The following is a 26,950-nucleotide window of genomic DNA, read 5'->3' on the forward strand; positions in this document are numbered from 1 at the left end:
CAACGTTCTCTTCACAATATCCCACAGATTCTCTATGGGGTTCAGGTCAGGAGAGTTGGCAGGCCAATTGAGCACAGTGATACCATGGTCAGTAAACCATTTACCAGTGGTTTTGACACTGTGAGCAGGTGCCAGGTCATGCTGAAAAATGAAATCTTCATCTCCATAAAGCTTTTCAGCAGATGGAAGCATGAAGTGCTCCAAAATCTCCTGATAGCTAGCTGCATTGACCCTGCCCTTGATAAAACACAGTGGACCAACACCAGCAGCTGACACGGCACCCCGGACCATCACTGACTGTGGGTACTTGACACTGGACTTCTGGCATTTTGGCATTTCCTTCTCCCCAGTCTTCCTCCAGACTCTGGCACCTTGATTTCCGAATGACATGCAGAATTTGCTTTCATCCGAAAAAAGTACTTTGGACCACTGAGCAACAGTCCAGTGCTGCTTCTCTGTAGCCCAGGTCAGGCAATTCTGCTGCTGTTTCTGGTTCAAAAGTGGCTTGACCTGGGGAATGCGGCACCTGTAGCCCATTTCCTGCACACGCCTGTGCACGGTGGCTCTGGATGTTTCTACTCCAGACTCAGTCCACTGCTTCTGCAGGTCCCCCAAGGTCTGGAATCGGCCCTTCTCCACAATCTTCCTCAGGGTCCGGTCACCTCTTCTCGTTGTGCAGCGTTTTCTGCCACACTTTTTCCTTCCCACAGACTTCCCACTGAGGTGCCTTGATACAGCACTTTGGGAACAGCCTATTTGTACAGAAATTTCTTTCTGTGTCTTACCCTCTTGCTTGAGGGTGTCAATAGTGGCCTTCTGGACAGCAGTCAGGTCGGCAGTCTTACCCATGATTGGGGTTTTGAGTGATGAACCAGGCTGGGAGTTTTAAAGGCCTCAGGAATCTTTTGCAGGTGTTTAGAGTTAACTCGTTGATTCAGATGATTAGGTTCATAGCTTGTTTAGAGACCCTTTTAATGATATGCTAATTTTGTGAGATAGGAATTTTCGGTTTTCATGAGCTGTATGCCACAATCATCCGTATTAAGACAATAAAAGACCTGAAATATTTCAGTTATTGTGCAATGAATCTAAAATATATGAATGTTAAATTTTCATCATGACATTATGGAAAATAATGAACTTTATCACAATATGCTAATATTTTGAGAAGGACCTGTATATGTATTATTATTAACATTCACACTAAGGGGTCAGGGTGTCTACTGTTTTTGCAATGCAGGGCGAAGTATTGTTAACTGCTAGCAACCACGTTCATGAACGCTTTTTTTTTGTAAAAAACAATTACAATTCCTAATTTCCTGAAGCCTTATGTATTAGTTTTAAAGGTATTCTAGTGCCAGAAAAATCCAAAAAATCTTAAAAATATAAAAGTTCGCCTCATGACAATGAAACAAGTGGAATTTTAGATTTAAAGGAGGAACAACTCAGAGGTGAAAGATTAGAACACAACTCATTTATGCCTCGGTTGCAAAAGATCTTTCATCCAGGGAGTCAAGAACCAGACCATCGCATTAACCATAGAGGTTGATTTGAGCATAGGGTTTGTCATGGTAAGAAAACACTTTCTTTTACTGGGTTTTTATTTTTTAAGTGTCCTGTCATCATAGTATTTTAATTGCCCTTCCATGCACCACGCATAGCATTATTATGAAGTTATTTTTTTTAAGACCCTAAAACATGTTATGGGGCAACTGATCGTAGGCAGCCTGATAGAATTTGAGTTTTGTAATCAGATCAGTGGTGTTTTCAGATTAATGTGTGACTACAACCCTCTTGAGTACTATATGCACTCATTATGTGTAGAACATTGAGATTTGCGCTCACTGCATGGCTCACATATAAAGTATCTCTTGACACAATTGTTCAGAAAGGTTAGACATCTGGTTCCCATGCACATGAGAGCAACAATGCTGGTCAAAACTTGAGTAGAAATTACAACATCTGCCAGCTGCCAGAATTTTAGTTGTTTTTAAGTATAGTTTTCGTCTTTTCCCATTGTAGACTAGGCCAGCTACAGAGACGTTTCAAACCCATCCACAGGGTGTTGGTTCAAGTGGCCAAGAAATACTTTCTTCCCATTACTGTAATCAAGCTTTGTAGCCAAGTGTGAAGCAGCTGGGATGAAGATCAGCTCCTCCAAGTCCGAGTCCATGGTTTTCGACTGGAAAAGGGTGGCTTGCCCTCATCAGGTTGGAGGGGAGTTCCTGCCTCAAGTGGAGGAGTTCAAGTATCTTGGGGTCTTGTTCAGGAGTGAGGGGAGAATGGAGCGCGAGATCGACAGACGGATCGGTGCGGCTGCCGCAGTAATGGGGACGCTGTGCTGATCTGTTGTGGTGAAGAGAGAGCTGAGCCAAAAACGAAGCTCTCGATTTACCAGTCGGTCTACGTTCCTACCCTCACCTATGACCATGAACTTTGGGTCATGACCGAAAGAACGAGATCCCGGATACAAGCGGCTGAAATGAGCTTCGTCCGTAGGGTGGCCGGGCACTCCCTTAGAGATAGGGAGGGGGTAGGAGTAGAGCCACTACTCCTCCACATCGAGAGAAGCCAGTTGGTGTGGCTCAGATATCTATAACGGATGCCTCCTGGACACCTTCCTCGGTAGGTGTTCCAGGCAGGCACCACCAGGAGGAGGCCCGAGGGACGGCCCAGGACATGCTGGAGGGACTATGTTTCTTGGCTGGCCTGGGAATGCCTTGGGCTCCCCCCAGACGAGCTGGAGGAAGTGTCTAGGGAGAGGGACGTCTGGGTGTCTCTACTGAGTCTGCTGCCCCCGCGACCCGGTCCCGGATAAAGCGGAAGACGACAAGTACGAGTACGAATATGAGTAGATCTCAAGTTATGCATTGATGTCTGAGTTAGGTGTACCATGCCTAACCAAATAAAACTAAATTTCAGCTTTGTCAGCGATGCCCTTATCTTTTTTTTCTTACGCTCAATTCTCCCATTTCAGACGTGAAAATAAATAGCAAAAAGCTAAATCACAATTTAAAGGGAAAAGGCATAACAAATCATTATATTTATCCTTAGATTAAAAAAAGCAAAATTTGTGATGCATTTAGCACATCACGAAGTTTATGACTGCATAGTACTGTTTTAACAACCAAATATTTTATTGACAGTATACATTCTCAGTCAGTTCATTCCAAAGTATGATTGTTATCATTCTCAATCTTTCTTAATAGGAAAAAAAAAAAAAGTATTTAGATGTATCCCTCAATGACTTTAAATTAAGGGAAAAGTGACACCTTAAATTAGGTATTAGAAGTAGGAATGGTCCCAAAAAATTGAATTGCATTATAAGTTTGCTGAGAACCATTGGTGCTCTGTGGACACAACCTCTGTAAATTACTTGTTCCCTTTCAAAGAGATGCTCCTGAAGGATTTTAGTGGTTTATTTATATTGCAATAAAATTTTTATTGAGAATTTCTCTCTGCTTTTCCATTTTATTCAAAGTAACCAGCCTTGGTGGCAAAAGAAAGAAAAGATTTCTCTGCAAAATTACTCAAGCATCAGGGTTTATCAGTGTATAATGAATTTTGGGCTTAACAATAACAAGGTAGTAGGTGTGTGAAAATAGAAATAAATGGGTAAATTTGTGAATGAGTCTGAACTCTTTACACCAGTGCTGCAGATACCAGCATTGCTAGTAATACATGAATTTATTTCATGGCAACAAAGAAGATTAAGATGCAATGTTCTGTGTAACTAAGAGTGAGCTGGGTCAGTTACATAGGTCCCTCTGACAACACATCATGCACATAATGCTTTAGCCACTGTAGTTACCATGGATATTGTAGCTATTGGGAAGTTGCACTTGAAAGCTCACATCCTTGGTCTGTTTTTTTCCACCTTTTTTGGGTTTCCAGGGAACACTAGCCAGAGGTCTGGCTGATCTTCTGAATATGTATGAGACAGTATGGCGGAGGGAATGGCAGGTGGGCTGAGAGATGTTGAAGGAAGGTGAGAGCGAGTGAGAGAAAATGATAAGAGCAGGAGACAAGGCAAAGATCAACAACAAAGCAGCTCACATGCAGGGAGATATAATTGCAAATGTTTGGTCTTGAGACTGCGTTACTATAAACACAATTTACTTAATAGTTGATGCCATCTCCTCCCAAAGGACTAACACAATTCATTTGCAGTTCCCTTTTTATTGCTCCTCTATGTTGTTTTCTTTTAATACAGTGCTTTGTGCAAGTACTCGGCCCCCTTGAACTTTTCAACCTCTTGCCACATTTCAGGCTTCAAACATAAAGATATAAAATTCAATTTTTTTGTGAAGAATCAACAACAAGTGGGACACAATTGTGATGTGGAATGAAATTTATTGGATGTGTCAAACCTTTTTAACAAATAAAAAACTGAAAAGTGGGGCGTGCAATATTATTCGGCCCCTTTACTTTCAGTGCAGCAAACGCACTCCAGAAGTTCAGTGAGGATCTCTGAATGATCCAATGTTGTCCTAAATGACTGATGATGATAAATAGAATCCACCTGTGTGTAATCAAGTCTTCGTATAAATGCACCTGCTCTGTGATAGTCTCAAGGTTCTGTTCAAAGCACAGAGAGCATCATGAAGACCAAGGAACACACCAGGCAGGTCCGAGATACTGTTGTGGAGAAGTTTAAAGCCGGATTTGGATACAAAAATATTTCCCAAGCTTTAAACATCCCAAGGAGCACTGTGCAAGCAATCATATTGAAATGGAAGGAGTATCAAACCACTGCAAATCTACCAAGACCCGGCCGTCCCTCTAAACTTTCATCTTGAACAAGGAGAAGACTGATCAGAGATGCAGCCAAGAGGCCCATGATCACTCTGGATGAACTGCAGAGATCTACAGCTGAGGTGGGAGAGTCTGTCCATAGGGCAACAATCAGTCGTACACTGCACAAATCTGGCCTTTATGGAAGAGTGGCAAGAAGAAAGCCATTTCTCAAAGATATCCATAAAATGTCTCGTTTAAAGTTTGCCACAAGCCACCTGGGAGACACACCAAACATGTGGAAGAAGGTGCTCTGGTCAGATGAAACCAAAATCCAACTGTTTGGCCACAATGCAAAACGATATGTTTGGCGTAAAAGCAACACAGCTCATCACCCTGAACACACCATCCCCACTGTCAAACATGGTGGTGGCAGCATCATGGTTTGGGCCTGCTTTTCATCAGCAGGGACAGGGCAGATGGTCAAAATTGATGGGAAGATGGATGGGGCCAAATACAGGACCATTCTGGAAGAAAACCTGTTGGAGTCTGTAAGAGACCTGAGACTGGGACGGAGATTTATCTTCCAACAAGACAATGATCCAAAACATAAAGCCATATCTACAATGGAATGGTTCACAAATAAACGTATCCAGGTGTTGGAATGGCCAAGTCAAAGTCCAGACCTGAATCCAATCGAGAAAGAGCTGGAGACTGCTGTTCCCGAACGCTCTCCATCCAACCTCACTGAGTTTGAGTTGTTTTGCAAGGAAGAATGAGCAAGAATTTCAGTCTCTTGATGTGCAAAACTGATAGAGACATACCCCAAGTGACTTGCAGCTGTAATTGCAGCAAAGGGTGGCGCTACAAAGTATTAACGCAAGGGGGCCGAATAATATTGCAAGCCCCACTTTTCAGTTTTTTATTTGTTAAACAAGTTTGACACATCCAATAAATGTCATTCCACTTCACGATTGTGTCCCACTTGTTGTTGATTCTTCACAAAAAATTAGAATTTTATATCTTTATGTTTGAAGCCTGAAATGTGGCAAGAGGTTGACCAGTTCAAGGGGGCCGAGTACTTTCGCAAGGCACTTTATCTGTTTAATTCTACCTTTTTAGGGCTTTTCAGGGTAGACTGCTCTACACTTTTCTCTTCATTACCAATGCATGGAATACTCTAAAACAGACACAAATTTTAAGAGACTGAAAAGGAGGCAACTGAACTTTTTTTTTTTTGGTTTTGGTTTTTGCAAGATTTTATGCCTCATAAGGGCATAGCATATTTACTTTTGATAAAAAGCTGCACCTGAAAAGTCCAAAAGCTCAATCGATCAGCCATGATAAATAAAACAAAAGCACTAATGGATATGAGCAGGTTCAGATGTGTCAATGAGCTGTCAGAAATCTATTACCAGACCTAAAGAAAACATTCTATCCATAAATAAGCAACTAGCAACCACATTTACACTGCCTTGCTTAACTGCTAATCTTTTAATTATTTATAAATGAATACAAGTTAAGTCAAAGTGTCTGTGAATGTTTTTAAGTAACAGTTAAAACACATCCACAATAAACCAGTATATATTTAGTTCTTGTCAGAAGTTTACATGCACACTTCCTTGGCATTAATTTATAGTCTTTTAATGATGTATGTGAACTGTTTGGTTCGGACTAATGACAAATGATTTTTGATTTTAAAAAGAAAGATACACACATTTATATTTATTGTGGATTTTCCCTAGACTCAAATTTATACATACAGACTGTACACACACCCTCACTAGTATTTGGATAAATGTGCTTTAGCAAAGGTTTTTGTCCAGGTTAAGAAGGTGCTGTACTAATTCTGGTCAGATATTTGATGATTCTTTTCATCTAAAAAGAGAAAATAGTTCAGTTTTGTGACACTAGATAGAGGGTTGAGTTCTGTAGCTTACAGTTATGTTGGCTTGTTGGTTCCATAATCAGATTTGATATTTGATTGAGATTATTGTCCTGTTGTTAGACCTGTTAAAAGTTTGTACTATTTCTTTAGCTGTGAAAGCCTCACCTTGACTCCTACAAACATAGTTAATGCTATTGTGGACAAATAGCTCGATATCTGTCAAATCTTACCTTAAGACTCTTTATCAGGAGGCATTGGGTTTGTCCTTGTGCATTGCTCTGAATTTAAGTCAATTTTGAAGCAGGGGATTTTTTCTTTCTTTCTTTGGCTAGTCTTATTTCAGGTTGACAGTGGTGTTCCAGCATCTTCCAACTTGCTTGAGCCTTGGCACTTATTAGGTGCTAATCACGCTAATAAATTTCCTTTTATCTGAGAGTGACAGTGATGGTTGAAATGTTTGGATTTTCAAACAAATTTTCAAACAGTTTTTTTGAATGGATTAAGCGGCCCTCAAATGGATCTCAATCTTCTTTTGGACCTAATAATTGCACCATGTCACCATGCCGATGAGTTCATGACTTGGACAAATAATTCATATTATTACCTTTGTTTTAGTATTCCAAAAAGTCAGGGTGAACTGAAAAGATAGTTTAAGTGTACTTCCTTATTTAAGAGCCTCTCAGTCGCAGAAAATGTATTTCAGTCTCCATTTATTAACAGATTAAAAATGTAACTATATGAACTGCTATATGTGTGGGATTCACATATTCTAAACTATTTAATATAATTTTGAATTATGTTCTATCGCATAATTTTGTGTGCTGACACAGTGATATATATGTAAATGACTAAGAAACAATTGAGGAGCAAAACATCAAGCATCACAGTCAGAAAGAGCCAGGGGTCTGGGTATGATGAGTAAAAACGGCCGAGGTGGAGGCAGATATGTTCCCTCTCACGTAAAACTGAGCCTGATAGCTATCTATATGACGGTGCACATTTTATGACTGCATTAAATAACCCACTCACTAAAATAGAAGAGTGCCAGACCATTGATAACAGGCATAAACTTCAGAGAATGTATTGTGCTATCTGTGCAGTGCAATGAAGCACAGATCTGTTTGCCAGATTCATGTTTAGAGGAAAAAAGTGAAAGAAGAGAAGAGCTTCAGTGAGGGAGAACATCAGCTTAAAGCACTGAGGTGGGAAAGAAATGTCAGCGCTACTTAGCTTTCATACAAAAGAATTTCAAGAATAGATATTGTGAGCATTCTTAGGCCTTCTGACCACAGAGTGTGAGTCATTATAGTTGAAACATTTTCTTTCGAGAAGTTTAAAAACTGACTGAGATTGCCCATACCTCTGTAAACCTTTAGTATAGCTTAGATTCAGTGGTTTAGGAAGACATGATGCCATAGGAAAACAATGCTCTGGCATCTCCTTACTATGCATTCAACACGGCATCTTGTAGAATTTAGGTACCATGATTTTTTTTTATGCTAAACAAATTCCACTTTGCTCATAGAGCATTGATATTTTACTTCAAGATCCTTGAACATGGAAAAAAATAAATTTATAACGAGACTGTTAAGTCAAGGCAAAAAACAGAAAACCTCATTCTGACAGAATGGAACAATGAATTCCACAGCTTTGATCCCAATTGACATGGACTATTCAGAACAGAAGCTTACACATACAGGGGTTGGACAATGAAACTGAAACACCTGTCATTTTAGTGTGGGAGGTTTCATGGCTAAATTGGACCAGCCTGGTAGCCAGTCTTCATTGGTTGCACATTGCACCAGTAAGAGCAGAGTGTGAAGTTTCAATTAGCAGCGTAAGAGCACAGTTTTGCTCAAAATATTGAAATGCACACAACATTATGGGTGACATACCAGAGTTCAAAAGAGTACAAATTGTTGGTGCACGTCTTGCTGGCGCATCTGTGACCAAGACAGCAAGTCTTTGTGATGTATCAAGACCCACGGTATCCAGGGTAATGTCAGCATACCACCAAGAAGGACAAACCACATCCAACAGGATTAACTGTGGACGCAAGAGGAAGCTGTCTGAAAGGGATATTCGGGTGCTAACCCGATTGTATCCAAAAAGCATAAAACCACGGCTGCCCAAATCACGGCAGAATTAAATGTGCGCCTCAACTCTCCTGTTTCCACCAGAACTGTCCGTCGGGAGCTCCACAGGGTCAATATACATGGCGGGCTGCTATAGCCAAACCTTTGGTCACTCATGCCAATGCCAAACGTCAGTTTCAATGGTGCAAGGAGCGCAAATCTTGGGCTGTGGACAATGTGGAACATGTATTGTTCTCTGATGAGTCCACCTTTACTGTTTTCCCCACATCCGGGAGAGTTACGGTGTGGAGAAGCCCCAAAGAAGCGTACCACCCAGACTGCTGCATGCCCAGAGTGAAACATGTGGGTGGATCAGTGATGGTTTGGGCTGCCATATCATGGCATTCCCTTGGCCCAATACTTGTGCTAGATGGGCGCGTCACTGCCAAGGACTACTGAACCATTCTTGAGGACCATGTGCATCCAATGGTTCAAACATTGCATCCTGAAGGCGGTGCCGTGTATCAGGATGACAATGTACCAATACACACAGCAAGACTGGTGAAAGATTGGTTTGATGAACATTAAAGTGAAGTTGAACATCTCCCATGGCCTGCACAGTCACCAGATCTAAATATTATTGAGCCACTTTGGGGTGTTTTGGAGAAGCGAGTCAGGAAACGTTTTCCTCCACCAGTATCACGTAGTGACCTGGCCACTATCCTGCAAGAAGAATGGCTTAAAATCCCTCTGACCACTGTGCAGGACTTGTATATGTCATTCCCAAGACGAATTGATGCTGTATTGGCCGCAAAAGGAGGCCCTACACCATACTAATAAATTATTGTGGTCTAAAACCAGGTGTTTCAGTTTCATTGTCCAACCCCTGTATCTCAAAGACCTGACAGAACTTGAGGTTCCACAAAATTATCTTCATGTCCTCAGGCTGAAACTCACATAACATGTTTTTCTGTACACCATACATAGCACATTCAAAAACAATATGAAAGCAGCTTTACACATTTGCTTGTTACCCTTCATTTTAACTGTTATAAGCAGTGATACCATTTATATATAAGAACAGATAGCTATCTAGGCAATATCTGATATAAGTAAATCATGTACTTTCATACAAATCTAGTTTTTCTTACCTTCTATAAGATCAATTCAAACTTTAAAAAAGACTGGACTAAACATTTAATGATCATACTGAAACTTTAGATTGTGTACATTTTGATTTCACAAATTTCTAACAGTTAATGCTAAAGCCAACCCTAAGACACTTTTAGGAACGTTATAAAGAGTTCTGCAGGTTTGTGTGAATATCTAGTTAAACTACTAAACTTTTTGAAACTATATAATATCTTTCTGTTTTGTTATTGTTAGCTATGTATATCTTTCATCTAATCTTGCCCTTTTCCTCTGAAGCATATTGAACAAGCTCACATGAATGTCCCAGTGTGATCCTGCTTAAATCTGTTGAAACTCAGGGCAGATTAACTCTCAGTCATGCAGATCACAATCACCAGAGCGATTAATGTGTTTGTGTCGCTAGATTGCTTGTTTCGCTTTGGGGTATCTTTGTCAAACATCAGGTGATGGAACGTGTTTCACTTCTTTCTGGTTATATGCCTTTTCTGCTCCCTGTTTGTGCTTGATTCTGCCAGATGAAAAGTGCATTATTTGTCCCTAAAAGGAATCTGCAACTTTTGCCTATCTAATGGAAGAAATGGGTTTAAATGTTTTTTTTTTCATCATACAGCAACATAGAAAGTGTTACTTCTCCTGTGTATATGGTTATCGAGACTATATTCTCACCTGAAAGGAGGTAATTGAGGAGGTAGTTGTTTCTTTGTACATTAATGACACTAATACATAGAAACATGTCAGTATGTCCATGTAAGTTTGGTGTACGTTTTATCTATAGTTGAGCTTCAAACAACAATGATCTACAGCCAGACGGATCCAAGCCTTTGACGATAGTGTGTGAAGTCTGAGTTGAAATGAACTGTCAGTCTTTATAAACAATATACACAGCTAATGAATTTGACAACGTTACAGACTCCACTGGCAGAGTTCAGATTAGAGCATAATGAAATGACCGCTTGTCTCACAGACAGTGAGTTCCTGCAGGAATTCAGCCTTTCATTTCTGCTCTCCACCAATCACTTTATCTTCCTAATTCATTGTACAACTTTTTGTTTGTAATTAAATAATTATTAACAAATCTACTGAAACAATTTACAGTAGAATATAAGCCTGTAACTGCTGACTGTTTACAGTCTCCCACATACTGACTCACACATTCTGTCACTAGCAATTAATGTTTCACATTCATTCACTAATTACAATTACTGGCAAAATGTCTATGCTCTCCTTAGAAGATTACCAGCAAATACACTAAAGTGTGAACATTGTCTTTGTTTTGGGAAACATTGTACAAAGCAATGAGTTCTCAACAGCACACTCTTCATGTAAGCAGATTTATCAGGGTGAGGCTCGTTACATTCACGGGAGTGATGCAGTCTGTTTCACCAAGCCATCATATGGGACTCACTGCAATGCCTCTGGCAGTGGTAAAATGAAATTAGCTAAAATTTGAGAGTATACTAAGAGTATGACATATGTAAAAAGCGTTAGGACTACAACAATGAAATCCAAAATAATAAAATAAAATAGAATAGAATGGCTTAAAATCCTTGTAATGAGATACCAGGTCAAGTCCTGAAATGACTGTAGTTTATTACATCTATATTGAGCATAGAGTACCTGCATTGCACATCCACAGATGACAAACTATCACTCTTAAAAGGGTTCCATTGTTTTAAGTGGTAAGTTGGGATTTTATGTTTTTAAAGCAAAATTTGACCATAAATGAAATGACATTGTGTCATATTGCCCCTGATGTTTTTAGTTAAGGTTCTCATGATGTAAGAATCTCACTTCATGAATAGAATAGAATAGAATAGAATAGAATAGAATAGAATAGAATAGAATAGAATAGAAAAGAATAGAAATTAGCAACAAAATTCACCATACTGGAAATCCAAAAACTTACAAAATAATTTACATAAAAAGCGAATGAAAAGCATTTTTAAAAAAATGTCTACTTTTTTATTGATTTCTAGCTTTTAGCACTCTAAAGTTTTAAACATTTTAATGCACAAAGTGAAAAAAACCATGTAAAGAATTGTCAAAGAAAGAAAACCAGGACAAGGTAGCCAAGAATATGTCAGATGCTGGCGAAGAATGATGATGTTATAATTGGATGGCTGAACTTGGGAATCAATGCATAATGCAGTGACCACCCTAGAAGAAAATAGTAATACCAAACTCTACAGCTCAAATAAGATGACAATTGACATATCAAGTAAGAAGAAGTAGTCAGGAGAAATGTCTGAACACAGAAGCTCGGAGACCTGTACTTTGTTGAATAACCATTTATGACAAAAAGTCTAAAAAAAAATGCTTATAGCATTCAGACATTTCTGATTCAGTTGTTACAAAAGCCCCTTTTTGAGTAGTATCTAAACTATTTGGGTCAGGATGGGTCGGGTCAGTTCAACAAAGTTTGATGTGTCACTTCCACTCACTGTGCTGCACTGACAGGTGTGCAATGGGTGTTGTGGTGGAGAAGAAATGGGGATAGGCACTCAACTAGCTCATCAAACTTGCAGCTGTCAAGCCTTACATGCCACCTTCTTTTCTTTTGTTTTTCCAAAGCTACAAGGCAATTTAACTTTTTCTCCTAGCCATGATAGAAAGTGTGGGAATGTAGGAATTTGTGACAAGAAATGTAGGAATTTGGTACTCTCAACTAAGAAATTTCAAATGCTTGCGACAGTGTGGAGTCCGCGCTGCTCACAGTATATTCACAGTACGCCCGACTCTATGGTAGTCTTTACATTTTCTACATATAATCTTTCTGTGTTTCTAAAGGGTTTACTGTGCTACAGTAATGCCACTGTCCATTATTGGTATTATTTCAAGGACACCGCTTTCACGCCACTAAGACTCATTATGTCAATCCCTGGTAGATTTCTGACATCAACTTGACTAGCCATAAAAACAACAATCAAGCTGAGGCTACACATGTGTGGTGGTTGGAATGGTAGCCAAAATACTGATATACAAAATTTCATTCATTTAGCTCAGACACTGCAAAAAAAACAACAGTTTGCTACCTCTGCTAATTAAGAGGGGCTGCTTGGAGAGACTGGTTGGAGAGACTGGTTGGTGATTTTGTAAACACAATCATCAGTGATCAAGATACATTTTGTACTGACAGAAGATACATAAAAAATAAAAACCATGAGCAAAGCAACATATTTATAACTGAGAAACATTGCTTGCAGCCAACAATGCTGTTGTCTGGCTGCTGTGTCGTGTCCTTTTCCATCAGCTTTGGTGTCTTTCTTTCCTTGAAGTGAAATGTCTTATTGTTTCATAGTCCTGAGGTAATAAGTATTTCCAACAGAGGTGAAATCCACCCTCTTCACCTGTTTACTTCCACAAATTTCACATGCTTTCCCCACTTTATTTCCCTGCATAGCAGGGCCTTCAGAGAACATAAGAATGTTCACTGCATCCTGTTCTGTGCTGCCAATAAATAGATAAATAAATAACATATTTCCTTTTTTTTCGGTCTTTTTTGTCAAGAAAACAATCTTTTTTCTGTTTACAACAATAGGTACTCGTGCAATTGCAAACATGTCATAATAAATATAGGAAAGTACCGTCTGTTTCAGGGACGTGAATCCTAAGACTATTTGTGTGTTTTAAAATTGCTTCCCTGCTTAGTAGAGAGACTGATTAAACATTCTGATTCTATAAGATTTTTACACTTCCTGGCTCGAAAAGATGCTAAAATTACTTTTATATGTTATACTTTCATCTGGTCAAAGTCATTTCAAATGGTTTTATTTTCTTTGTGTGTGTGTTTTCGCCATCAAAGGTTGGAGGTCACACCATGCTGCCAATACGCTGGATGCCCCCTGAAAGTATCATGTACAGGAAGTTCACCACAGAAAGTGATGTTTGGAGTCTAGGAGTCGTTCTTTGGGAGATTTTCACCTATGGGAAACAGCCTTGGTACCAGCTCTCCAATAATGAGGTAGAAAAAAGAAATTTTTCTACTGTCTATTTGACTACTTCATATCAAGTGCTAAACACATTTGTAGACATAACTAAAGTGAGAATATAATGAGCTCTTTAATTAAGTCTTTAAAGATAACTAAATATTGTATACAACGTAGGTATAGAGAAAAGATATGTAATTTTAACTTTGAAGGCTCTGTCATCTTAACAAGTGATGCCAAACAAGATGTTGTAGCCACAAGGTGTGATAAAACAGTCCCTCTGTAGAAATACATGTAAATATTGTATTAGTTTTGTGGGGAAAGTTTCTCACAAGTATGATATCATAAATATGTGTGCCTAAGTCATCCTTTTACCTTTTACAAATCTAAGCCACAACCACTGCATGCTGTCACTATGACACGTGACACATGAAGAAGAGCACAGATAGACAGAATGACCTTTCTGTGTTGTTCTGCTCTTTCTGATCTGCTGACCATGCATAACAGAAAATTCAATTCAGTTTGGTTTATTTATTTTGCCCCAATTCACCACAAATGTTGTCTCAAGGCACTTTAAGTCAGTTCAGTCCAGTCATACAGATAAATTCAAAGTCAATCATGTACATTCCTAATTGATTCTAGTTATCAAACAATACAGCCAAGTTCAGCTTATAATTCAAATTGGTCAAATAATTTTCTTTGTAAGGAAAGTCAGCCAATTGCATCGAGTCATTGACTTGCAGAATTTACACCACTTGGATGAGCAGAAAGGAAGAGGTTAAAATTACAGATTACTACTGAATTAATGCGGAGTGAAATCTGAAAAAGAATTCATCAAAACCTCTTGCAAAATTTCTACAATTTCTTTTGTAAATTTCTTGCTTGTACCTGACCATAACAAAATAAATATACTAATCCAGCGATATAATGACAATGTAGTCTTTCTGTTTTGTTATCAGCGGGAATTAATAATTATAACCATAACCTTTACTCTTTACAGTAAAGAGAGTAATGTGCTTAATGGTCTCTAGAATGGCCTCGTGAACTATGTTGTATATTTTAAATTGTGTAAAATAACCACTAACTATTTATGTTTACTCAGAGTAACCACAATCAGCAAGAATTGTTGTTGCTAATGTTATCCTGCAATATTTCTTATGTGATGATTGTTATAAGGGAAAAATATTTAAATCTGGATCACGTTATACTCTACAATCCATTGTTCAGCCCATGATCTCTGATTACACTGGTTAAATTGTTCAGATAATAAACTTTAAACGTTTTCGAGACTTCATACACTTTCTATACAACTTTGATTTGCTGACTATATATAAATGTTGTTTTAGGATTAATCAAACATCTTTGGACCTCTTCACACCACATTAGGCCACCTAAGGTCTAATTTCAATATGAATTCAAAATGCATCTGCGCTCTTAATCCTCACCCTTTTTTACAGCTACTCTCCGACAATACCAAAAAGCTACTGCCCTGAGTATCAAGTAAATTCTTGGATGTTTTCTCAAAAGTACCTAATGTTCCTAAAGGAATATCAGAGGTTTCTGGAGCTCACCCATCAGCTTCAGCCTTGCTACATTGGAAGAAACACCATCCAAATGTTTATCAGCAACTGAAGGGGTTTAATGTATAACAGCTGTACACACCCAACCATGCCATTTTGTGCCATTATTGTAATTGTGAAAATATCTCAGCAAGTGCAGTCAGACGGTATTATGCACAAAATGATTAAAAAAACCGCATGTTTTTGACTAATCACAAAAATCTTATTTTTATGTTGCCTCTATTGTATAATTCTATTATGAACCCTATGGGGTACCCCTTTGGCTGTTTGCTCTGAGTTCTCATTGCTAAAAACGATGTCAGGGCTTTACAAATATTTTTTTCCATTCGAGCTACAGCCTGGAACTTCCTTCTCTCTCTCCAGGCATTATGCACCGGCAATACCGAAACATTGCTACATTGTTTACATAAACTGTAAATCAGAAATAGTAAATAGCTTGTCTTATCTATAGTTTGACTAAACATGGTAAAATGGACTTTTAACAGCAAATTTAGTTTTTGAGATTTCTATTTACTGCAGCTGACAATATGAGCTGCCACCATCCTTTTGATTCACTTTTATTTCTTTTTCACTTTATGGGAGTTTCTAAAGAGATTGTTCCTATTGTTTGTTCATTGCATTGCACAGTGTCTCTTCCTTGTTTAAGGTTACATTTTCTGTGTTTCTAAGATAATAAAACAGATTGCAGTCATTTTCAGTAGTTGGGGTATGACTCTGCTTCAAGACATCTGCATGGTCATCTCATTCATTCCCTCTATAAACAGTTACAAATAGTTAGGAAAAGGGCTGCTGACTAACAATCAGTTTGTTCAAATTAAATAATAAATTGTTATTTATGAGATTAGCAAAAGCCAAATTGTTACAGCTGGAGCAAAATACAAATTTAAATCCCACTGAATCAGGACCTGTTTAATGAAAATATATATCTGTGTTGTAACTTATTTGCCTTCACCTAAATTGTAACCTCACTAACCTGATGCTAATAGTGCTTTCAACTCTGGTTACATCCAAGAATTAACCTTTACTCCAGATTGCAGTTTGCTTTTACTGTGATGAACCAGGAATTCTCTGCAGTTTTACAGGTCACACACCTCTGACCTTGGTCTGACACTCAGATATCTTTTACACACCAGATAGAGTTCTGTTCCTCAATTAGATATCAAATACTTTTCTACTCATCCAATCTGATAGCAATCAAAGAACGAGGGAGGACTCGCTGGCTGATTGCTCACCAAAATGATAACTTTAAAACAGATTAGATCTTTGATGTCTTGCAATTTGCGAGACACAGCTGGTTTTGGGGGTCTAATGAAAGCCATTAAGTGGTATTCATTGTATGAAAAGAGCAGGGGTCACCTAAGGTTTGAGGAAATAATAACAAGCTTAGTTATTTCATAGGCTAAGAATAATGTAGATCATTTGTAAATGGCTAGAGTTTATGTTCTGTACTGAGCAGAAATCCATTCCTAAATTAAAATAAACACTCTTGTGTATATTTCAGTAATTATTTGCTAAAAGAGTAAATTCGGTGCCCATGAAATAAATGTAAATGTATGTTTGAGAGTCACACTCTGTTTTGGTGAAATGGCATCAGATTTGCGTGGATGGCTACTCCTCCGCATTACGTCAAGAGTTTAGTAAATTATGCATTCGGTGTAACATTTCCAATGTATGCTGCTGTGATGAGGTGAAACAACTTTACGGAGTGGATACTTATCATGTTCACTGAACTTTGCACACATTGGTGAAGTCCACCATCAGAGGTCTAATACATTTCCTATACTGTCTGGAAAACTCCTGAGTGTGGAGCCTTTAATTTAAATATTTTCAGGTATATAAAAAAGGGAATGAGAACTGAAGTCTGTAAAGGTATTCAATTTTAAATATAAAAAATCAACCAGCTAACATCTCTATGTATGTTGAAGGTAATATCTTTGTTTCTGAATGTTATTTTGTTTCTTCTCTGTAGGTGATAGAGTGTATAACTCAAGGTCGGGTGTTGCAGCGTCCCAGGACCTGCCCCAAAGAAGTGTATGACCTGATGCTGGGCTGCTGGCAAAGAGAGCCACACATGAGACTCAACATTAAAGAAATCCACGCTCTGCTCCTTAATCTGGCCAAGGCCTCACCTGTTTACCTGGATATATTGGGCTGAACATGAAAAGGATGAAACACAGTTTGGGACATGTGTGCAAGCTGTGTGTGGGGATATATTTAAATGTGTATGTGCATTTAAAGTTTGCATGCATGTGTATGTGAGCCAAACTGGGCATAGTGACACTACTGACTAAAGTGTTTGATGCTCATGCAGGTGTGTGTGTGTGTGTGTAGGTGCGTGTGTGTGTGTGCAGAAGGTGTAACTGTACAGGATGTGAAGCTCACTGTAAGGCAATCAAAAATATTCCTTCAACTCCTTCCCATTCATCTCTTTCCTACCAGCCAATTTCCTCACCTTTGTGCAATCCGACTCATTCCCACTTCATCACCGAGGAGACTTTTATGAACACTGATTTAACTTTAAAGCTTCTCACTTCTTTTCAGATGCTTTAAATTTACTAAGGTTTAAATGCTAAAAAAACAAAAACAAAATAAAACTGATGAATGTGACTTGAAATAAATGGACTTATCCCTTTGCTGCCTGTGAGACAACAGGAAATGTTTGAACATCTGGGAAGTTCAAGACGGAGGATCAAGAGAAGGAGGAGGAATTTCTGGAAGTTCCGACCGTTTTGCTTGTAAATATGAGACTGATATGAGACTGGGACACTTCCGAAGAAAGGGCACTTGAGATGCCGAGCTGTAAAGACACTGTGTTATCTTCTTTCACCCCTGTCTGTTTGTCTTTTTTTCCGCCTTCTCTCTAACATGAGGATTACCGTCAGCATTCAACCAGCAGGACTACACACGCAATGATCAAGACATCCGTATGCATGTGGGAAATTGAGCGTGACTCAACGATGGCCAGAAAGGCAAGGAAAGGTAAACACAATCTGCTTCCCTGCCTGTCAGATGAAATTAGTAGGTGCATCAAGGAGATCATTTCTGGTTGGCCGATTTCACTGATGCACAAAACAATTGGTGACAACACAGCTGCAGCTGACTAATATGGTGACAAAATATTTCAAACATTATGCTGAGGTGCTCACATGGGCTTGCATTTTACAACTGTTCTCTGTTGTGTTTTACTTTTTCTCAGGCCTGAGATTCAATGAAATACAGAGCAGGGTAATATGATGACTACTCCACCCCAAACCTTCTAAGCAACAGATGCTCCACTTGTGATGTCAAACGCTTGTGTCAGAGGTCAATTGATTAATTTGTCTGCAGCTGTCCGACAATTGCAAAATCAGAGTGTTGGGGGAAGTTGGGTGGTGGGTTAGGGAACATAAAGGCTGCTGAGGGAATTTGGGTTTTGAATGGTCAGACCATGGTCAAATGTGTGGCTGGCTGACTGTAGAAGGTGTGGTTCATTTGGTCAACCCCTATTAAATCTTCAAAGTTCTCAGCACTCAGGCATTCTTGAAAACCACATCTGCATAAGAGGGGATATGCACAAGAACACACCCACACCCATCTATCCTGTACCTTATCCCATCATCCCTCCATCCCCATACACCCACTCCCACTCACTGAAAGACACTCAAAATGGACCGAGAAGGAAATTGAATTGTACATGTTTTATTATTTGAGCGGTGCAGTGCTTTAGCCAGGCCCCATCCCCTGTAATGGTGTAATGTATATTTCATTACAGCTAATGGGCTCCATTAGCACAGTCTCCTCACAGACATTCAAGACTTATTGTTTTATAGCCCAGAAGAAGGGATGGAGGGATGGAAAGGTGAAGGAGAAGAAAACAGTTAGGCTCGCTGGATTTAGGAGCGGCGACGAGGAGGGATGCGGGCAGATGTATTAATCCGTACTGGAAAGCAATTGAGAGGAGTACAGAGAGGGAAGCAAGAAAGTAAAAAAAAAGGGACCAGAGACAGAAAATTCAGAAGGAGAGGGAGAGGTGAGAATCTCCTCTGGGAGAAAGTGTGAACATCCATCATTATATTATGTTCTTAAGCCACAACTTCAACTTTTTGCTCCATTCACAGTCTTACAGCTGCCTTTAACCACAGACAATACACACAACCAACACGCTTAAATGCAGACCAGGGTTTCTGCAGGGTCTTAGAAGGTAAACATTTTATTTATTTTATTTTAGGCCCTAAAAAGTATTTAATGCAGCCAGGATTTCCAAAATCAGGTTCTAAATTACACTTAGTTTTGTCCTGAAAGTGAACATTTATTCATTCATTACTTCTTCAACTTTAATCAACTTTTTTTTCCTCTTAAGAAATGTAGCATTCTTTTTGCTACATGATTTGTAGAGCAGGCTGAGGAATTTTGGTGTTATTACGCTGTTATAAAATGTCAAAACCTATAATGCAGGGAAGCAACAAGCCCTGGAGGAAGGAATTCATCCTCAGAAATTCAGCTTTCCTCAAAAACCTGTACAAATATTCTGTTCTTGAAGTTTGTCCACAGGCTTAAAATTTTATATTTAGGTAACCAACAGGAAGGCAATTTCTTTTTCATAGCACCATTTTTAAACAAGTAAATTAAAAGTGCTTTGATGCAAAATAAAGGAGCAGACGTAAAGAATATACCATTAAAAACAAGATATATATATCAAAACTGTCATACATTAGCCATACCCATGAGCGGGTCTTAGTGGGTCTAGTTAATACTTGAGTAGCAACTCAGAAAGTATCTAAGCCCAAGATCATCCCAGGCCTTACAGACCACAAACAAGATTCTAAAATCTATCATTTTACAAACATGCAGCCAGTGCGGTGATTTGTGAACTTGTGTGATTTGACCCATTTTCCTTCTGTTGGTCAGGACTCTGACAGCAGCATTTTAATGAGCTGTCGCTGACTGTCCGATTTTCACTGAGACCAATAGAGACAACATTACAATAATCCAATTTGTAAAAATTTAGAGCCAACTCATTAACGACCCATAGGCTTCTTGGATGGTCTGTGGTCTGTAGCCTGCAGTCCAGTTAAATGCTGATTTCTAAACTTTTATTTTCAGAACCTAAAAACAACAACTTTGTTCTTTCTTGCATTAATATAGATCAAATTCTGACTAATTAATTAATTTATATTACAGACACTCTGATTTTGTGGCCATAATGAACTGTGATCATATGCGAGACAGAAATATAGAGCTGTGTGTCATCAGCATACATATAGTAAAATATGTTGTAGTACTCTATAATCTGAGCTAGGGAGAGCATATAGTCATGAGAATGGAACCTTGATGAACTCCACAGGTGTTCGCTCAGATTTATAATTACCAAATGGCACAAAGCAGTCCCAGTCTGGTTAATAACATCTGAACCAATCTAGGACGTGCCAGACACACCCACCCACCTTTCCAGTCAGTCAATCAGGATGTTTTTATCAACTTTGTCGAGATCCAGTAAAAGCATAACACCCATTTTAGATTCAATGCTTTTTAAGATGTATGTCATTTAAAACCTTCACCAGTGTGGTCTCAATGCTGATGTGTAGTCAAAAACTTGACTGGAAAGAATTTAAGAGATTGTTTTTGTTTTATCAACAAGGAATACATTTGTTGATGTTTGGCTAGAAATAGGATTGTAATAATTTTTTTATTAAGGCCAGGGTTCATTAAATTTGGTTTTGTTTCTGCAATTCTGAAAATATCAGTTATGTAGGTTATAATATACATTAGGAAGGTATTGAAGTGTTGTAGCAAGTGCAAATGCACTGGAGTGACCTGCTAAAATTTTAAAATCGCAAATTAAGTCAACAAAGATTTGACTTGCTTATACACTAATATATGTTACATACAGGTTAAGTTGTTTTTTTATGTAATACAATTTTAAATCATACTGGACTTGAGAAAGCATATAAAGGTCCTGACCTAAGATTACCTATACTTGCAGAAACCCAAGTGGCACTCACCTCATACATATCTGATGACTAACTCTGAAAATCATTGTAACAGTGTACCACACCTCCCTGTCATAATTGGGAACCACTTCAATCCAGAGCTGTGCTCTGGCTTACATATAAACTGTAAATACAGCTCACATGCATGCAAGAAAACACATTTAATGTTTGCTTTAGCATTTTACTGGTGCATATTTTACTCTTTACGGACATTAAAAAGTCATTACCACTGCGGTCTAACTTACAGCCATTTTAAGTTTAATACAGAGCATTAATTTGAATTAATGGGTCTTTTATTTGTTATTTAACGGCAGCACTTGATGGTATTGATGTTTGTGGATTGGATTTATTGTTATCTTATGTATAAACTTGTAAGCCTTTTTGTACATTTCTTTCTATCTTTAGAGTTGTCTTTTTTGCAACGACAAACAGAATTTGAATTGAATGATTATGTTTTCACAAATGTGTAAAATAGTCTTGAATGTTGGGTATTTTTATGTCCTGGTCCTTCTTAATAACAACCAAGCCTGTCCTCATGGACACTGTTCACTGCAGCAGGGATGAGTATCTCACCGCTCGGTCACATATGTCGATTGAGTTTGACATTTTGCCCAAATTATTCTCACCAGAGTAACTAAGAGGGTTAATGGCTGCAGCATTGACAGCGCATGATAACAGGGTTGAAAAAAATCTGTCCCTGCTGAAGCACACCAACCACACCCAAAATACCCTTCACAAAATATGACCCACAATATCTCTGTGCACTAACAGAGGGCAGGGTGTGTAAGCTGGAAAAAACTGTGAAAAATAAATGCAGTGCGTACGGACAGCTCTGATGTCAAAAGAGTAGCGTACACTGAAGCAGCTCCTCAGCTGCCAGCACTGTTTCTGCACTTACCTGCTATGTTTGTTTCTTTTTTTTAAAACAAAAATAACAAAGAACTGAACAAAGTTTGACAGGGGTGATGTTTTGACAGCGAGCGACGGAGAAGCTTGGTCTGCACAGATCGGCAGTCTTTGCATCAATGCCTATGATCAGAAAAAATAAAAAAGGAAAAACAACATCTGCTGTGCGACTGGAAACCTCAGACATGAGGGACTGACAATCACAGACTTCTCTACTTTCTCTCTATTATTCAAGTGACCTACTGTATGATAGATTATTCAACCAATTTTTCCTCTTCTATGCTGCCTATACTCTATGTGATAGTCTTCAACTCAAGTCTTAGAAGTGCTACTTTTTTCCTTTCCTTTCTTTTTTTGTAAAATAACAGCAAGTGGAATGAACAAGGATTCATGTAAAATGTGAATAAGCTGCTGGAAGAAATAAGCATTGTTAACTGCTGGGACCCAGTCTGTGTCGGTATTTAGACTGATCTGTTTTATTCTTTCACGTTTGAAGCAGAGGGGCCGCTAGTGTGTTAGGTGGCACTCAGTGAAGAGAAAAAATGATATTTAGTGGCCCCGAGGTTGCTGAACAACTTTTGATCATTCATTTCTGGTGTGTGTGTGTTTGTGTGTGTGTGTGTGCAAAGGTTGCACTGATTTGCAGCAGTCAAACTAAATCCAAGCTCAAACGTAAGACTCGACATATAAAGCAGAGATACATTTATTGTTGCTGTATGCCAATTTTAGGATAAAAAGCTTAATCGTCTTGTGAGAATGTGGCTGGTTTTATGGCAGCTATGATTATTAAAATAATTCACTTTGTTTATAAAAACCCATATCAGCATTCTTTTTGTCTCAATTTATCAAAGTCTGGGTTTCACACTTGCATATCAGCAAAACCTCCAGAAATCTTCCCTGCCCCGTTGCTTCACTTCAATTTTTTTGGCCAGACTCTGTGGCTCTAGGGTGTATTTCAAATACAGTATATGCACGTCACTACTTTAGAAATGTTATGATCCGTATCACATTTAAAAATACCCCCCCTCCCCCCCTCCCCCACAACCGTAACATCAGACTGATTTAATCGAGCTGAAATATCGTAAAGGTCATCTCTGAGATTACTTTTGTGCTTGGATGCTCTGGAGCACCTAGAAGAATGTAATGCATAAAAATTGCTTTTTTGGAAAGAAAAGAGAAAATCTAAACTGTGCTTTAAAAAATGTCTCTTTTTCAATTTTTTGTTCTGTGGTTTTGCTGCATCCAAAATGACATGATAAGGGGTCAATTCTGGATGTTTTGCGAGTTTTGGATTTACTGGGCACAAGATGAAGTTAAAATGCTTTTTAAATGCATAAAAATAAAATGAATTTGAGTGTTTTGCTTCGGCCAAAGCACTCAAATGTGGCTCATGGGTCATGTTTCACAAGGGACACAGAAAAAGTTTCAATATTACCCATTTTTGCCATGTTGGTGCCCACACACACAAACACACACCAGATAGAAGCTGGACAGCAGTGTAGCTGCGTGATGGAAATAGTAGAATATGATTTAGTCTTGATGGTGATGACGATGATGATGATCATGTGACTTCTTTCTGAAGGTGGACCAGTTTTGTGATACAATGTAATTAATAAAAGGTGTTATGTCACATCAAAGAGCCTGCATATAAATGTATATTTAGGGTGTGTGTGTGTGTGTGTGTGTTCTATCCTTTGTTACAATGTAAGGATCGTTTTTCAACATATATACAACGATGTGAGGACACACTTCTCCGTATGTGGCCCAAGGCCTGGGCCCTATAAGAAGTAGTGCTGCGTTTTGGACTAAGGGTTAGGTTTAGGACTAAGGTGTGAATTGAGTTTAGGTTAGATTTAAGGTTAGGTATGTACTGGTAATGGTTAGCTTTAGGTTTGGGTTGGTTATTGGTTAGGGTTATGCCATAGAAATGAAAACAAAATGAATAGAAGTCAATGCAAAGTCCTTGTAAAGATAGAAAGATATAATACGTAGCAGTGTGTGTGTGTGTGTGTGTGTGTGTGTGTGTGTGTGTTAAACTCATTTTAAAGGGGAAAAAAAAACCCACAAGAAATACAAACTTTAATAAAGAACACTTCAAATAAATAACTAAAATATTCAAATTAGTTTGACATTCATGGCTATGAGTGCTTGTAAACTTTTACTGAAACTTTGAGAAGTTTAGAGTTAACATAAAAATGAGCACCGTGTTAGACAGAAAAAAAGAGTCAAAGCTGCATCTTACCTCTATTAATCCCAACATAAATCCAGTGTCTAAAATAACTAGCTTGATTTGTAAATGAGGATCAGGCTGAGAGTGTGCAGGGAATTGTACAAGCAAACTGAACAAGAGGTTTTGTCTAAACCCCAGGTGCAATTAAGCAACGGCTGAATGAATATGCTCTTTTTACACAGAGCCCTGCAATTAATTTTGTAATTTAAAAAAATTACTTGATAGAAAATGAGAAATGCCTAATATATTTTCACATTGGTGTCAGGATGTGAGTTGGGAGGATGAAGCTGATTGCAAAAACATGAAACACGGCAAACAGTGAGCATGTAAGAAGAAGTGTTCTTAGTGCAGAGTGGGAAATCCATACCTTCAGGTCTTCAGTCACATAAATAACATCTTTGATCAATGGTCACACACACAAACATGTGTGAAGGTAAAAGAAAGGCTGCACGGACATCTACGAACAGAAGAACTGAAGACAGGTTTATAAAACACCAGGGCATTTTTATTTTGCCACAATGTTAAATTCTGCTTAATGTTTTTGTTACAATACTTTTTCTTTTTCAGGCTTGGGGCAATACTATTACAGTGTTCATCTCAATTAAAAGTAGATTTCTATCAGTAGTTATGGTCTAAAATTACTTTTCTAAGGTGAAGAAAGATGGTTCTACATGAGAGTTTAAGAACTGCCCCTCAATAATTTTAACCGATTTGAATTTTTTTATCTTAAATTCTAAATTTTATGTTCACTCTATTTTGTACCTGCACCTGTAGCTTCTTTTTTTAGGGTATCCTGTTTATTGTGGTAAACACATCTTTAGCTCATGAACACTTTTTAATGAGAAAACCCTATTCACATCTATTCCTGCTTTATTATTCAACAGCTCTGTTTGAATGAAAATGTTAATATATTCTTATCGCTAACATTTGCGCCCATTTGTCTACACTTATTGCATGAACAATTAAGCAAACTGGGTTTTTCAATGTCATTGTGTCAGTTTAACAAACCGGTACTAAAGTTGTGGAGCTAAAAATACAACAGTTAAAAAAATTGTTTAGATCTAATGATTTTCTGAATTGGGAATGTATGTCAACTTGACTTTGGAGGTAACTCAGCCCTTGCCGTGGTTGGAATAAAATGTTTTAGAGATCTCTGTTTTATTTATTTATTTACTCTGGTTCTCCCATCTCCCCTCTGCGATGCAGAGACTATCCTCCACATAATTTCTCACATTATTAATAGATGTTGGGGGTTATTTTCTTTTTTGACCTAAAATCTGTGATTTCTCAAGCATCTCCAAGATAAGTTGGACCTTAGTTAATGGCCCAAGACAAAGTAATTTCATTTAAAATTAGATATAGTGGTGTGACTAGCCTATTCCAGTTAACAAAAACAATGAATTCTTTTAATTAAAACTAAGATTGATTGGTAAATCAGTTAATCAGTGTTTGTTTTTTTAACAGTCTTTACTTTCCTTTTTTGTTTGTAGTTGTAGCCGTACCTTATCTTCAGGTGTCAAGCATTAAACATCCATCCTTTAGCATGCTGAAGGTCAAAATTTCAAGCAGCCTTGACCAAGGCACATTTGACTGTAATTACTTCTGTTTGGAAGCCTATAGGTAATCTGTATAGAGCCATTTATCATTACGGTGTCAAAAGACAGTAACACAGTAACACTTAAAATATAAGATTAAAGACAGCTTTATCTTTGAACAAACGTGCATGAACTCCAGCAGTACCTCATTATGGAAAAGAGACCTTGGCAAGGACTTTGCTGGCAAGGATCTCACATTCAGCATAACTATAGACGCCTTACAAAAGTTCAGACATTTGTCACATTAAACTGAGTAATTTTAGAAGTCTTTCTGGGGATTTTATGTGATAGACCGACACAAACCAGGCATAAGTGTAAAGTGAAAGAAAATGCATATTTCCAAAAATATTTTTTGAAATGTAAACCTGAAAAAGTTTATATTTAGGCTGCACGGGTGCGCAGTTTGTTGCACTGTTGCCTTGCAACATGAAGGTCAAAACTCTGGCTTCCTCCCACAGTTCAACAACATGACTGCTAGATAAATTGGTCTCTCTAAATTGCCCTTAGGTGTGAATGAGTGTATGCCTGGTTGTTTGTCCTGTATGTCTCTGTGTTGCCCTATGATGGTTTGGCGACCTGTCCAGGGTGTACCTTGCCTCACGCCCACAGACTGGTGAAGATAGGCCCCAGTCTCCCTGAAACCCACTATGGAATAAGCATTATAGAAGATGAATAAACCTTAAAAGAATATTTCATATATTTTTCACAAGTTTGTCTTAGTTTCTCCAATGAAAAGCCAATAATTATTTTTAAAATTTGTTGTTGTAATATCATGAAACATTTCAAAGTAGATAACAGGAGGAGCAGTGTGGCTTTCGTCCCGGCCGTGGAACACTGGACCAGCTCTATACCCTCTACAGGGTACTGTGGGGGGTGCTCCAGGAGTATGGAATCG

The 26,950-nt window shown here is 38.3% G+C and overlaps 1 protein-coding gene across 7 annotated transcripts in view; it reads left to right on the forward strand.

The window, feature by feature from the left end:
• ntrk2a (neurotrophic tyrosine kinase, receptor, type 2a) overlaps nt 1-25,610 on the forward strand; it is a 151,783-nt gene extending 126,173 nt beyond the window's left edge. For 6 of the 7 annotated variants that reach the window (XM_047381907.1, XM_047381909.1, XM_047381908.1 and 3 more), the window contains 2 exons: nt 13,652-13,810; nt 17,325-25,610. In XM_047381907.1, the coding sequence (XP_047237863.1) occupies nt 13,652-13,810; nt 17,325-17,510 (345 nt within the window). In that variant the 3' untranslated portion in view covers nt 17,511-25,610. The remainder of the gene's footprint in view (nt 1-13,651; nt 13,811-17,324) is intronic. The other variant, XR_007040658.1, reaches the window with a different exon arrangement.
• Nucleotides 25,611-26,950: the final 1,340 nt, after the last annotated feature.

This window comes from Girardinichthys multiradiatus, chromosome 12 (genome assembly GCF_021462225.1).
Source record: "Girardinichthys multiradiatus isolate DD_20200921_A chromosome 12, DD_fGirMul_XY1, whole genome shotgun sequence".
Lineage (NCBI taxonomy): Eukaryota > Metazoa > Chordata > Actinopteri > Cyprinodontiformes > Goodeidae > Girardinichthys > Girardinichthys multiradiatus.